We start from the raw sequence: 14,130 nt of genomic DNA, 5'->3' as shown, positions 1-14,130 counted from the left end.
CGGGATGAAAGTTCTTTCGATTTTGTAATTTGATTGGATATACGCTAGTTATATATTAGTCGCAGTGCAACCCTGCTCCACAAATGTGGCATCAGAGCCGCCGGGATTTTCCAGCCCCATCGCAGGTGGGACCCGCCGCAGGTGAGGCAGCGCCCCAGGCAGAAGCCCATTGACTTGTGGCGGGACTGGAAGATAGCGGTGGTAGATGGGTGCGGAAAATCCCGCCATAGGCGCTCACGCGAGTGTTTAAAAAGATGAAAATAATTAACTGGTAATGAGTTTTCACGACAGAGAGATTATCACCAAGCATCCCATTTTGAATATTATTAATTTCCAGATCGGGATATCTAGCCCCGTGTATCAGGCTCTGAAGGCTTAATGATATTGTCACTCAAGGAAACTTGGTGGCCCGGCAAACTAGCTTTAAAGCAGGAAAAGCTTGGTCTCACATTTCCTTTCTAGTGTCCCTGCAATATTTTATTTTAAGATATGTTTTTCACCCCCGTATCCAAAATTGAAACGGCATCATATTTTTACCTTCCTAAGTCAGGGGTAGTGAGACCAATGCTAGAGCCATTACTGTAAACCCTGATAAAATGAGTGAAAATTGTGCAAAAGGAACTCTTCCGGACTTATATTTGGAAAGGACTGATGGTATAGTTGTGTGATGACGAAACTAGTGCTCTATAATTATACTTCAGTACACATTTTTTATTGTAATGACCTACAAACTGTGAAATCCGGCACAAGTTTGATTTTTTTTTTCAATTTGTGTTCAGCGTTGTGCCTTTAGTGGAAAAATGATTATGAATGGGAAAACTATATTTGAGAAGAATTTCCTATTGTGCGACCTTTGCTTTGAATAGATTCCCTTTTATGGTCTAGATTTATAGATACATAAACTGTTTATAATCCAGCTTTAGCTGGGAGAGACACTTCAATTTTTGCAACTTGATTAACACTTTGATGACTACAGGGATTTATGTTGTTAATCGATGTGCAGTCAACTTCCCCAAAAGGCTCAGATAGGAAGTGAGGGGCACTCTGTGTAACTGAGCCTCAAGTCTGGCAAAGTCCTAGCTTTGATCATTGACATCAGCTGCTCAGCAATCAAAAGCAGCAGTAGATGTGTACAATCTGTCTCCGTGTTAGTCTGAAATTAATTAGTTAAGTCCCACCGATCTTAATCACTGCGTAGTGACTACTGTATAGCATGGGGGCTGGTTAGCTCAGTTGGTTGGACGGCTGGTTTGTGATGTAGAGTGACGCCAACAATGCAGGTTCATTTCCTGTACCAGCTGAGGTCATCCATGAAGGCCCTGCCTGGTGTGGTGACCCTCAGGTTGAACTCACCACCAGTTGTGTCTCTCTAATGAGAGAGCAGCCTATGGTCCTCTGGGACTGTGGCGACTTTCATAGTATGTGGTCATTAAGCTTCTGATTATTATCCATTGAAGACCACTGGAACACCCACATATGTGGGCATTAGGCAAGATCAATATAAGGTTCCAACTTTCTCAAACAGCCCACCAACATTCACTTCCCAAGCTCTGATGTTGGCATCATTTCATTGGCATGTATCACTGCCTTCAGGAGCCAATGAAGAAAAGGATTAAGCTGGAAGTGTAGAGTTATGTTTACCTGGAGACAGAACATATTGGAAAATGGGGCTAATGCTGAGATCATTAATCTGATCGTGAATTTTATAGTTGAGAAGTTATTAGTAGTGCTCACACATTTCCAATGTGCATTGCCAGTAGCCAAAGCTCCTCTCTGGACTTGTGAAACATACCAAATAGTTTCTAAATGTATTTCTCATTTGTGGTGCTTTTCTTTTAATTTCACTGGATGTGAATATTGCTGGTAAGGCCAGCAGTTATTGTCAATTCCTAGTTGCCCTTGGTAGTGATACAGCTGAATGGCTCACTCAGTCATTTCAGAGGACAATTAAAAGTCAACCATATTGCTGTGTGTCTGGATTCACATACAGGTCAGGTCATGGAAAGATGGCAGGTTTCCTTCCCTAACAGGTATTGGTGAACAAATTGGCTGTGCCAGCACATTGGGAGTTTCATGGTCACCAGTAATGATATTGGCTCTTTATTCCAGTCTTTTATTTAATTAACTGAATTTAAATTCCCCCGGCTACTATGGTGGAATTTGAACTCACGTCTCCTGATCATTAGCACAAACTTCCAGATTACTAGTCCAGTAACATTTGCCACCATGCTAGCATAACCCAGGAATCCATCAATCCATGGTTAGTCTTTTTTTTAATGATTAATTTGTTCAAACTTTGTTTATTTTCCATCTGTCTTGTAGCTTTAGCGTGGAGCTTCACAAAACTTTAAACAGATGAGCCTGTGGAACAGATACAGTATAAAGAAGAACAAATTTGCATTTTTATATAGCACCTTTCAGGAACGCAGCATGTCCCAAAGCACTTCACAACCTATGAGGTACTTTTGGAGTCTAGTTACTGTTAAAATGTAGAGAAACATGGCAGCAAAGTCCCACAAACAGCAAGGAGATAATGACCAGATCACCTGTTTTAGTTGAGGGATAAATTTTAGCCAGGACTCTGGAAGAACACCCCTAGTATTCTGCAAATAGTGTCATGGAATCTTCAGCTCCACGTGAGGGAGCAGATTGCCTAATAGGTGGATATCCATTTACCGAATCAGACAGCAGAAGACATTCTGCAAGTCACAGCTGTTTTCTTGTTAAACTATAGTTCAGCACAGATACCAGCCTATTCACTCTTCCCTTCTGGGTCCTTTCCCTGTCCAGAAGCAAAAACCCCTTGACTAGGGAAACACCCAGGTCTTCAGTACTGGCTTCAGTTAGCATCACCTACCCTCAGTTCACTCTGAAACTTGTCCTGGTTTATTCTTAAAGGGACCTGCATTTCTAACATTGTCACAGATGAGTTGCCAATGGTGATTCCATGCACGATTAAACATTTAAATGGCTTAAGTGTAGCTCCAAAACTGAAAAAAATGCACCGTTGCAAATAACCGTCACCATGAACAAAATAATGCTTTCTCGTCTCATCATATTATGAAGCTTAATAACAGAGGTGGAATTATAGAAACCAATGTAATTCACACCTCACCTTTTTGTACTTTATTTGCATGGTTTTGTGTTAATGATAGATTATCCTTTTGCTGGTATTTGATGCTACATTCATACTGCTTGAGATTGATATGAATTAATAGCTACCATTGAGTTGTCTTTGAGATGCAGCATATCAATCAATCTGTTAAAGTAGACAGGTTTAAAGTTACTTAGGCTCGTGATATACTGGTGAAGCTGCAGGCCTTCACTATAACCAATAATGCTTTCTTTTTCCCCTAGATATTCCTGGCTGTCCTTCCATGTACGTGCCTAATGAAGGTTATCCAAATCAGTCCAGCAACCTGGAAGGTAAAATCATAGGCTCTGTAGAATGAAAGCTCTGTCAGAGTATTAACTTGTCCAAATCAAAATGACCATTTCACAATGGTCAATGTCCCAGTCTGTAAAGTGTGTCTAACATCTAGAGTGTGCGTGTGTTATATTCATAAATATGTATTATGTACTCGGACCAGTAAGACACACCACAATGGACTTTTCTAGTCACCTTATCTACTGGCACAATATTTTTGTCTATTAATCTTCCTTTTTCCTCTATTGTTTTCCCAGTAAATATTTAAAGTATCTACTTGCTTTTAATTTTATTTTCATTCAACAGTGCATCTTGTTTTGTCTCTTGGAGAGTGATGAATTATTTTCTAACATTTAACACAAGTGCATTCTTCGAATAGGGGCTGGTTTAATTATACAATTTAATAAGAAAGCTGCAAATGAAAATTTATTTAGGAAACTAATAAGCACTGGTGTGGTAAATCTTCTGGATGAAGATTCTTCATGAATTCATTTGTCTGTTTTGTTGATATTTTGTTGAAGATGTGCAATAATTTCTGTAACAGATCCAGTGATGAAGAACAAGATTTTCTGTTCTTCTCCCCTTCCATTTTGAAGGAGTCAGCTCATGCCCCTAATGACCAAGTGCTTATTCTTCCAGTGTCAATTTGAAAGTGAATGCTAGCAGACTTTTTCTTTTTCATTGGATGTGGGCATCACTGGCTAGGCCAGCGTTTATTGCCCATCCCTAATTGCCCTTGTTCAGAGGGTGTTTAAGAGTCAACCACATTGCTGTGGGCCTGGAGTCACATGTAGGCTAGCAGACTTCCTTCCCTGAAGGGCTTTGGTGAACCAGTTAGGTTTTTATGACAATCAGCAATGGTTTCATGATCATCATCAGACTTATAATTTAAAATTTTTTATTGAATTCAAGTTTCACTATCTGCCATGGTGGGATTTGAACCTGGGTGCCCAGAACGTTACGCTGGGTCTCAGCAATACTAGTCAATGACAATACCACTATGCTGCCTACATGACGAGGAGAGGCAATCAAAGCCGAAACCTGATTCTTTTCCACATCTGGCATCCGCACACTAGATAGAAATTAGGAACAGGAACCTAAGCTTTACTTCTTCCCTTCCTTGGCCCAAACTCAATGAGAACAGTTGTACCATCCCTACGGCTATACCAGCAGAAATCCGCTAACTCTGCACAAGTGTTGTACAGTTCATTTTTACGTGAATAGTGAATTACCGGCTGAACTTCTGGGGAGCATATGAGCATATAATAAAGGAGAATGTTAATGTTGAACAGTAGAGTTGGTACACCTCCTTATGTCTGTTTTTCTCAACTTGCAATAGAATAACTCCCCACTGTGCACTCAGCATGCATCTGACCATTAACCGCAAAGGGTGGAGTTCGTTGGCTTAATATCCAAATCTTCTTGGAGAACTGGCACATAGCAACACCAGTGTTTTCTAGTCAGTGCTACAGTTTACTCCATTATGCATTACTATGTGAATTGGTCTAATCAAAAACACAGTGCAGTGTAGTTTGTGACCAGCCTATGAAGATGCCACAACCCAAGGCTCTCCTTGGCTTGTGCGGTCTGAAAGTCATATTGTCCGAGCAAATGTATTTTTTAAAAATATCAGTCTCTGGCAACTGGCAGTTTAGACATTGGCCTTTTGCCACTCCATTTTAGTGTTAAGACAAGCCCACACTATTAGAATGAAAGTTAAGTTGACTTTGGGCAGTCTCAAACCAATCCCTATTAATTAGTCCACAGCAGAAAACTATCCCAAACTGGTACCAAATAGCTCAAAATCATCAATCCTACAAAGTGTGAGCACTCAAATTGATGATGTGCTAAAGGCACAATATTGGTATAGAGTGGAAAAATTGCTCAGCTGTGCAGCTGGTTATCACTGGATAACAAAGCAGGCAGAACTGCCCTACTCACCCTCACAGACAATTCTACATTTGGCTACATGTGACTGAGTGAGGCATTAAGGAGCCCTAGCAAAACTGGAGTCAATGGGAATTGGGAAAGATCTCCGCTGGTTGGAGTGATACCTAGCAGCAAGGAAGTTGGTTGGGGTTGTTAGAGGTCAAACACCTCAGTCCCAAGACATCACTGCAGGAGTTCCTCAGGAGGTCCTTGGCCCAACCATCTTCAGCTGCTTCATCAATGACCTTCCCTCCATCATAAGGTCAGAAGTGGGGATGTTCACTGATTGTTCAGCAACATTCAGGCTCCGGTTGATAAATGGCAAGTAACATTCGTGCCACACAAGTGGCAGGCAATGACCTTCTCCAAGCAAGAGAGAATCCACCATCTCCCCTTAACGTTCAAAGGCATTATCATTGCTAAATCCCCACTATCAATATCCTGGCGATTACCATTGACCAGAAACTGAACTGGACTAGCCTTTTAAATACTGTAGCTACAAGAGCAGGTCAGAGGCTAGGAATTCTGTGTTGGGTAACTTGCCTCCTGACTCCTCCTGACTCTGAGGAGCCCACAATCTACAAGGGACAAGTCAAGAGTGTGATGGAATACTCACCACTTGCCTGAATGAGTGCAGCCCCATCAACACTCAAGAAGCTCTATACTATGCAGGGCAAAGCAGCCCACTATATTGGCACCCCATCCAGCACCTCCAACATTCATCCCCTCCATCACCGATGCACAGTGGCAGCAGTGTGCACCGTCTACAAGATGCATTGCAGCAACTCACCAAGGCTCATTGGACAGCACCTTCCAAACCCACGATCGCTACCATCTAGAAGGACAAGGGCAGTGGATGCTTGGGAACACCACCAAATGCAAGTTCCCCTCCAAGTCACACACCATCCTGACTCAGGGGTATATCGCAGTTCCTTCACTGTCGCTGGGTCAAAATCCTGGAACTCCCTCCCAAACAGCACTGTGGGTGTACTGACACCACAGGGACTGCAGCGGTTCAAGAAGGTGGCTCGTACCCTCTTCTCGAGGACAATTAGGGATGTGCGATTTAAAAAAATGCTGGCCTAGCCAGCGATGCCCACGTTCCATGAACAAATTTAAAAAAAGTTCCAAAATTTATGCTTTTTTTTTTGTCAAGAATCAGTATCCTGGAACCTGCACAGTACACACTACTGTTGGAGGGAGTTGGACAAGGCTGAAGAGGTAAAGCAACAACCCACAAGCAATGATACCAGACACAGTTTAAGTGCTAATATTGTTCATCAGCTATTATTTTAGAGTTTTAGTGATATATTAAAGCCCGTTATAGTGCAATCTTCATTACCTGCTCTAATCGAGTGGACCCCCACTGGATAAAGGGAGGTGATGGTGTAGTGGTATTGGCTGGGCTAGTAATTCAGAGACCTAAGGTAATGCTCTGGGGACCTGGGTTCGAATCCTACCACAGCAGATTGGAATTAAAAGCCTTATGACCATGAAATGTTGTTGTAAAAACCAATCTGTTTCACTAATGTTCTTTAAGGAAGGAAATCTGCCATCCTTACCTGGTCTGGAGTTGCATGTAGGCCAGGCATGGATTTTTGCAACAATCGACAATGGTTTCATAGTCATCATTAGGCTTTTAATTCCAGATTTTTATTGACTCTTAAATGCCTCTGAACTAGGGCAACTAGGGATGGATAATAAATGCTGGCCTAGCCAGTGACACCCACATCTCATGAACGGATAAAAAAATATCGTTGAATCATCAAAAGTCCCCAAAATTTGGCCTTGTGTGAATGGTACAACAGTCATCTAAGCAAATGAATGAAGTCATGTATAGTACACAAAAGGAGTTAATTTTTGAGTTAAGGAGTCAGCACATGATGTCTATCAGGTTCAAACTGCAAAAATTCTGGTGGATAAAATAAAGTAAACATAATGGAGCTCCTGGACTAGAAGCTGTACATAAAGTTTATTAAACATTGTCGCTAACGGAAAGATTTCCATTGGTTTCCCAAAAGCACACTTGCTTATAGATCAGATCAATGATAACTGTATATTGGTTAATAGCTAGGCCATTTACATCCCTATTAAAAATGAAGAACCTCATTTTTGAAGCAGTAGTCAATCCATTTGTAAGAAATAAACATTTTTCATGTATTTGGAGAAATTAGGGTGATTTTATTTTTTTACAAATGCCAAATATTCTACAAAAAATGTCAACAAGCTGGGCACTTCAGAGTTTAGGGGACATTATTATGGGGTTGAGTATGTTGATCACTACACTGGAAAATCTAACTCAATCAACTACATAAGAAATAAATATTAAAAAGTGGTTCTAACAAGACATAGGAAGGGTAGGAAAGTTATCCATCAATCTCACTTGAATTAGTTATTTTTCCCATTTTCACTGTGCATTTCTAGCATCTATATAATGGCTACACTCTGGCAAATTAATACAGTGACATTGTTGAGTCTAAACAGCACACAAGGAAACTTATAGCAGTGACTATTTGGCATTACTTTAGTTGTCTCAAATGCATTGAATTAATTGATGACTTCCCACCAGCATTAAACTTTTAAGTAAACATTTAGGAGAAATTAATTTACAAAAAGTACAGTGAATAAAGGACAATATTCTTTGCAGTTTTTAATGAAGGTATTGCGCCATCTCTAGACAACTGGAGAAACAGCTGATTGTAGTGGGGCATCTTCCAAATCATTTCCACTTACTGAGCCTTGTCCACATGACCCTGAATGACCTCTGAGGCTGTTGCTAATATGCCAAGGGAGCACTCAATTTCCTGCCTTGGGCCCTGGCTACCTTTCCCACATGCTGTTGTTGCAACCCTCCCTGAACTTCCACCTCTTAGGCTGCCACTTCCCTTCCCAAGAGGGTTGCTGCTTCCCTTCCAACACTGGCGTTAACCTTCCTTAACCCGCAGCTATTTCTCTCGCCTGCCCTGATCCACCTCGCCCTCAGGTCCGAGCATCCTGTCCATTAATCAGCTCCTGCAGTCATTTTATCTCACTACCTGAAATTTCCTTTTACAGTTTAAATGCAATTCCTCTCCTCACTTGCACAGATACCAGGTGGTGGGTTGCTATTCATCAGAAGATAATTGCAAACAAAAGATAGAAGATAAGTTGGGTGATTTTACAGCACCAACTGTGGCTTCAAGATCCTTTGTCGATTAACTGGACCGTCTACAATTTGCTAAGAATTAACACACCCAGTTTCTTGAGAGCTCCTCTGCTTTTAGAATTCACCGATGTTTTCATCACTCTTGATAGTTATTTGGCCACATCCATTTGATTGTGGTTAAACCATTGATTTTGTATGATTTCAAGTTGCTAATTTAGGTATAGTCTCTGAGCTCATGAGGCAATCGCTTTGTTTACTATTAGTATAGGTCCTTTTTGATTACAACAGAAAATGTTGTTTGGCATATTTTGTGACTAATACAATAAGTTGAACCAACAGGCTACAGAGGATTAACAGGTGTGGCGAGAGGCGCTATGTTTTGAATGAATTAAAACTGTCTGCTCAACTGAAGGTAAAGCAGCCCAGGACCCTATTAGAAGAAAAGCAAGCAGTTATCCCAATATCCTAACCAACCTCACCAGAAACATGTTATTGGCTTATTTATTCCATGCTAACTGAGAGACCTTGCTTTGCTGCCACATTTCTCTGCAAGACACCAGTGTCTGGGCTTTGATTGGAATGGATTGTTGGTAAAGTGTTTTGGATGTCCCAAGGACATGGCAAAGTGCTGTTTAAATCCAAGTTCTTTTCCTTCATAATGACACGAAGGATAGGTTTTTTCAAGGTTGCTGGGTGGCTAAAGAAAATTAGAAGAATTTTACAGGACACCAGTGGACAAGTTTCAAGACTTTTGTGTTAATACATATTGCGATAACTCAGTTCACTCATTGATGGTTGACCTATAAACACCTACAGAACAGGCACTGAGTTCTGGCTGTTGCTGCGTGTAAGATTCCTAAAAGAGAGCAATGTGTCTATCCATATAACGATGAAAAACCAAATCATCAAGTCAGTAATATCAGAGTGGTCTTTAGAATTGTGTTAAAGTGAATGTGACACTTTCGGACGTTCATTCTGTAGCTGCCTATTTTCACTGGCACTTTGGTTAAGCCTAACAGTGGGCATGTGAAGTTTGCTTTCCATGTCTACTTAAACTGTGGCAAGACACCCAGGAGGAGAATTACAGATTTTGTCCTTCCAAACTTGGGTTGTGTCCAGAGACAGTGGTTCTTGTCACATAACAATAGGGTGAAGCGCTGATGATTGCAAGCATATCAATGATAATGGGAGGTCATGAGCTCACAAGATAGCTGCCTTGTTTTTAGTGCAGTAAGCTAAAAGCAAAATACTGCGGATGCTGGAAATCTGAACAGGTTCTTTATGATTACAATAGAAAATGTCACGTGGTTTAATTTATCACATTAGTCAAAAAATATACCTACAGGCTAAAAACGGGATTAACAGGAATGGCCAGATGCTGTACTTTGAATGAGAAATTAAAACTGCCTGCCCAACTGATGTTAAAAAGCCCGTGATATTATTAGAAGAAAAACAAGCAGTTATCCCAATGTCATTGTAGTTAAGAGAATTATAAAAGAAATGTTTTGACACAACATTAAGGCAATGGCTCAAGTAATGTTCTTCTGATAGCGTAGTGACATGAATATGGTAAATAAGACTAAAGGTAAAATTGAATATAAAAAACAGTATAGTCTGGGCGATGGGATTTGACAGGGTACATACAGAGAAACTATTTTCACTAGTTAGGGATTCCAGAACAAGTGGCATAATCTTAAAATTAGAATGAGGCCTTTTAGGTGTGAAATCAGAAGCATTTCTTCACACAAAGGGTAATGAAAATCTGGAACTCTCCCCTAAAGGTGATGGATGTTGGGTTAATTGAAATTTTCAAGGCTGTAATTGATATATTTTTGTTGTTGTTTAAGAGTATCAAGGGTATGGAGCAAAGGTAGATAAATGGAGTTTTGGTTCAGATCAACCAGTATCTGATTAGGTGGCTGAGTGGCCAACTCCTGCTAAAGAAACCATGCTCAATTCAGCAATTAGCACAGACATCTGATAGTCAGAGCAGGGTCTTCTACGGTCCACTTATAAATTCAGATATTATGGAAGTAGAGTTCTTTTATATCAAGTCTCATTTAGAATGATAGAATTTTGCAGCACAGACCCAGCTGATCTGCACCCTGGAATCATTTTGGTCCATTGCCCTCTCCCCTCTCCATAGCCTTTTTCTTTTTATAGAAGTTCCAATGTCAAAATAAATCAAACAATGAAAAAAGATCATGAATGTAAATGACCCCTGTAATTGTTAAGCAAATATAAGGAATATAGTTACTGAAGTCGACATCTAGACTTAAAATCTGAAGTTAAGCCATGACGTGTGTGTAATGTATTCTGAAGGGCACACTAAACAATTATGACATTACATATCCGTCTCCTGATGTCTATTATTAGAGTACAACTCAATATGAACAGAGACAAAGACAATTTACATCCTCCAAAGAGTTCAGCACTCCAGGCTCTCTCATTGAAAAAAAATTGCACTTTGGTCAAATTTGTTACCCCTTAAAAAGATAAACATACCAAGAAGAACATTGCCAAGATTCTAGGAACTTCTTCAGAAAATCCATCTATCTGTACACCCTGGAATTATTCTTATAAAGAGTTTTGAGCACTGCAAGTGGTTGTACAAATATTTATCAATCAACATTTCAAAGTTTCAACATTTTCAAAGCAATGTTTTTACAGTAATATTTTTAGTAATATTTTTCAAGGTAATATATTCTTGAATACTATAATTGAATTCTGCCATATTGCAGCATGAATCACAGACCCAAAATTCAATATAACTTCACTCCTCCATTGTGATACAGTGAATCTATTCTCACCAAATCTCTCCCATCGTCAGTCAGTCCCTGGATCAGCTTTCATCATTCAAATAAGGTGTAATTGACAAGGCATTGGATTGAGGAAGGTAATAATAAAATTGATAATGTTGCTTCTTTATATTCCAGGCTTTTCATACGAGAAGCAGCTGAGACCTTACAGCGATGATGCATCTGTGGTTCCCGACAAACTTGAAGGTTAGGACTTTAACAGTAGCACAGTGGGTGAATGGTATACCAATTTTTCAATAAACTGAAAATCAAAAACTCTGGTTTATGGTGTGAAATGTTTAAGTTTTACTAATTCTCAATTGCATCTATTTTTTTCTGAAAGCAATATTCATTATACATGCAGAATTTAAAGAAACAAAGCAACTCTCTTGGTTGCTAAACTTTTGAACAAAGGCTCTGATGTTAACTGCATTTTTGCATGAAGTATGCAATTTTTCACAGGCCTTAGACAGTGTCAACATGAACTCTTCATTCATTCAATTCCTCAATTTTCTTAACTGTTGGCTTCTAATTCTAAGTGTGTAGGGTTGGACGCCATGTCTGCTTTTAGAATGGTTCAGTTTTCACTGCTGCGCATTGTATTCATGCCTTCAGTTGTCCTGGTCCTATGGCCTTAGAATTCCCTTATTAAACCTCTCTACCTCTATTTCCTCCCTTAAGGCAGTCCTTAAAATCTACTTCTTTTACCAAACTTTTGGTCACCTATCCTAATATGTCCTTATGTGAGTGGGAGTCAAATTTTGTTGATAATCACACCTGTGAAGCACCTTGCAAGAAATGCACTATATAAATATAAATCGTAGTTCAAACCTACAACCTTAATTTAAACTGCCCACTCACATCACTCTTCACTCAGGGAAAGGCATGTGTAATTTAAATATATGTGCAGAGCTCCACTCACTGGCCAATTTAAAGATGAGTTCGAGGACAATTTAGGGTTCTGGTTAATTCTGACCTTCAATTGACTTGGTGCTAGGCGCAGTCATACTGTGAGGCTGAAGTGATGCAAGGCGACCTTTTTGGAGAAGCCTCGCACATGATTCTGAATTCATGCTATCATTACGAAACAAATGTTGCTTTATGAGAACACAAAATATGCAGAATAACTGCATTATAAGCAGGGTCTGTTAGCTTAGTTGGCTAGATGGCTGGGGCATGCAGAATAATGCCAACAATATGGGATCAATCCCCAGACACGCTGAGATAGTCCTTGGGCCGTGCCCCACAGTGATATCATGGCATTAAGCCATGATTAACCCTCAGGCAACGACGATATTACATGGCAAGAGAGATCAGCAGAGCCACATTTCCATTTTCATTCCTGGGGATTCTCAGATTTTTGTTGTTGTTTTGAGGATCGCAGCACTTCCATTCTCCTGAAAACCACAAACCAGTTCATTAACTACAAGTTCTTCTGCATGCAACCTCTTTTTGTTGACATGAATATACGAAGTGCTTTTGAGCTATAGGCTGGGGACAAATTTTGATCTGATTGAAGATTGTAGGGGCAATAAAACATGTGGATCATATAACTGAGTGGAATGGCCCTTCCTGGTAGCTTATGTTGAATATCTCAGCACCACTCTGAATACTTTCTTCAGTAAAGAGCAGTAGACTATGGACGGGATTTTCCAGCTCCATCGAGGCAGGACCTGCCACAGGAGATTTGACTGCTCAGCCAAAAATCCATTGACTTTCAGCAGGACCTCAATTAAGGAAACCAATGCCTCCAATGGCCACATGACTCATTGCTGTTTGGACACAGCCTGCATATTCGACTGTGCTTTTTAAAACATGTCCATTCCAGTTCAATTATAAGAAGTGCCTTTTTTAAAAAAAAAATTATGTACATCATTTAAAAGATTTTGCATCTTGCACTCAAACATTTCATTTCATGTCAGACATCCAAAGTATCCATCATATTTTCATCTGATCAGTTCAAATGTCATAATCGTAAAACAGTATCTTTGACCAAATAACCTTCTAATAAGAATATTTTTAAAGAGAAAATATACAGATATTCCTGCTATTTTCTCTCTGATCTTGCTAACTGGGTCTTATACGAGGTGAGGAGGTGAAGATTTACAAACATCTGACAATTTGGAGAAATATCTCTCCGCGATGGTCAGGCTTAATTAGACCACAAGAAATCAGTTCAAATTTTCTAAACATTTGGGACAAATCTTTTGACTTACCTAATTAATTATTTTTTGCCCCACTCAATAAGCCGGATAGAATTGCCATTGGGGATCCTCCCAACTGATGTGTTTGGAAGGGGAGGGTGGGCCATGGAGAAATGCCAAGCTGGTAAGGCTGCCTGAGAGCTGCTGCTTGTCCTTCTGCCAGCTGTTGCATTCCCTCATCTACAGAGCAAGGTGAAATGGTCTCGGGTTGGCAGACACTGTTCTGACAGAAGCTCGTCTTCCTAAAAGAAGCCGCACCAGCAGACCTCGGTGGCATCACCATGAGATGTGAATGCATGCCCAACTCATTTTGCTGGATGGTTCTTCAGAAACACCCCAGTTACACTATATAGTGCAACTGAGTGGAAAAAGGCATGCCAGAGTGATCAAGAGCCAGCATTACCCGATTTGGCACACATTTGCTGTTGGGCCTTGGCATTATTACCTGAGAGGAGCTGGAGGACTTGTCTTCTTAGGATCTGGGTCTGTAAGAAGCTGATGCAAAGGTGTGCCAACTGCTGCAAGACAATTCCAAAATCTTTGAAGCACGTAGCTGGGGCATGCAGGAACAGTAACAGTCAGCTGTGCTGTAAAACTTGGATACACCCTCTTGCGAATATGTTGCAA

General features: G+C 40.3%; 1 protein-coding gene across 1 annotated transcript in view; it reads left to right on the top strand.

The window, feature by feature from the left end:
* etv4 (ETS variant transcription factor 4) overlaps positions 1 to 14,130 on the top strand; it is a 104,393-nt gene that overhangs the window by 69,034 nt on the left and 21,229 nt on the right. The window contains exons 9-10 of the mRNA XM_041173584.1: positions 3,358 to 3,426; positions 11,438 to 11,506. Of these exons, the coding sequence (XP_041029518.1) occupies positions 3,358 to 3,426; positions 11,438 to 11,506 (138 nt within the window). The remainder of the gene's footprint in view (positions 1 to 3,357; positions 3,427 to 11,437; positions 11,507 to 14,130) is intronic.

The sequence above is a fragment of the Carcharodon carcharias genome, chromosome 23 (genome assembly GCF_017639515.1).
Source record: "Carcharodon carcharias isolate sCarCar2 chromosome 23, sCarCar2.pri, whole genome shotgun sequence".
Lineage (NCBI taxonomy): Eukaryota > Metazoa > Chordata > Chondrichthyes > Lamniformes > Lamnidae > Carcharodon > Carcharodon carcharias.
This window is presented reverse-complemented; position numbering and strand designations above follow the sequence as displayed.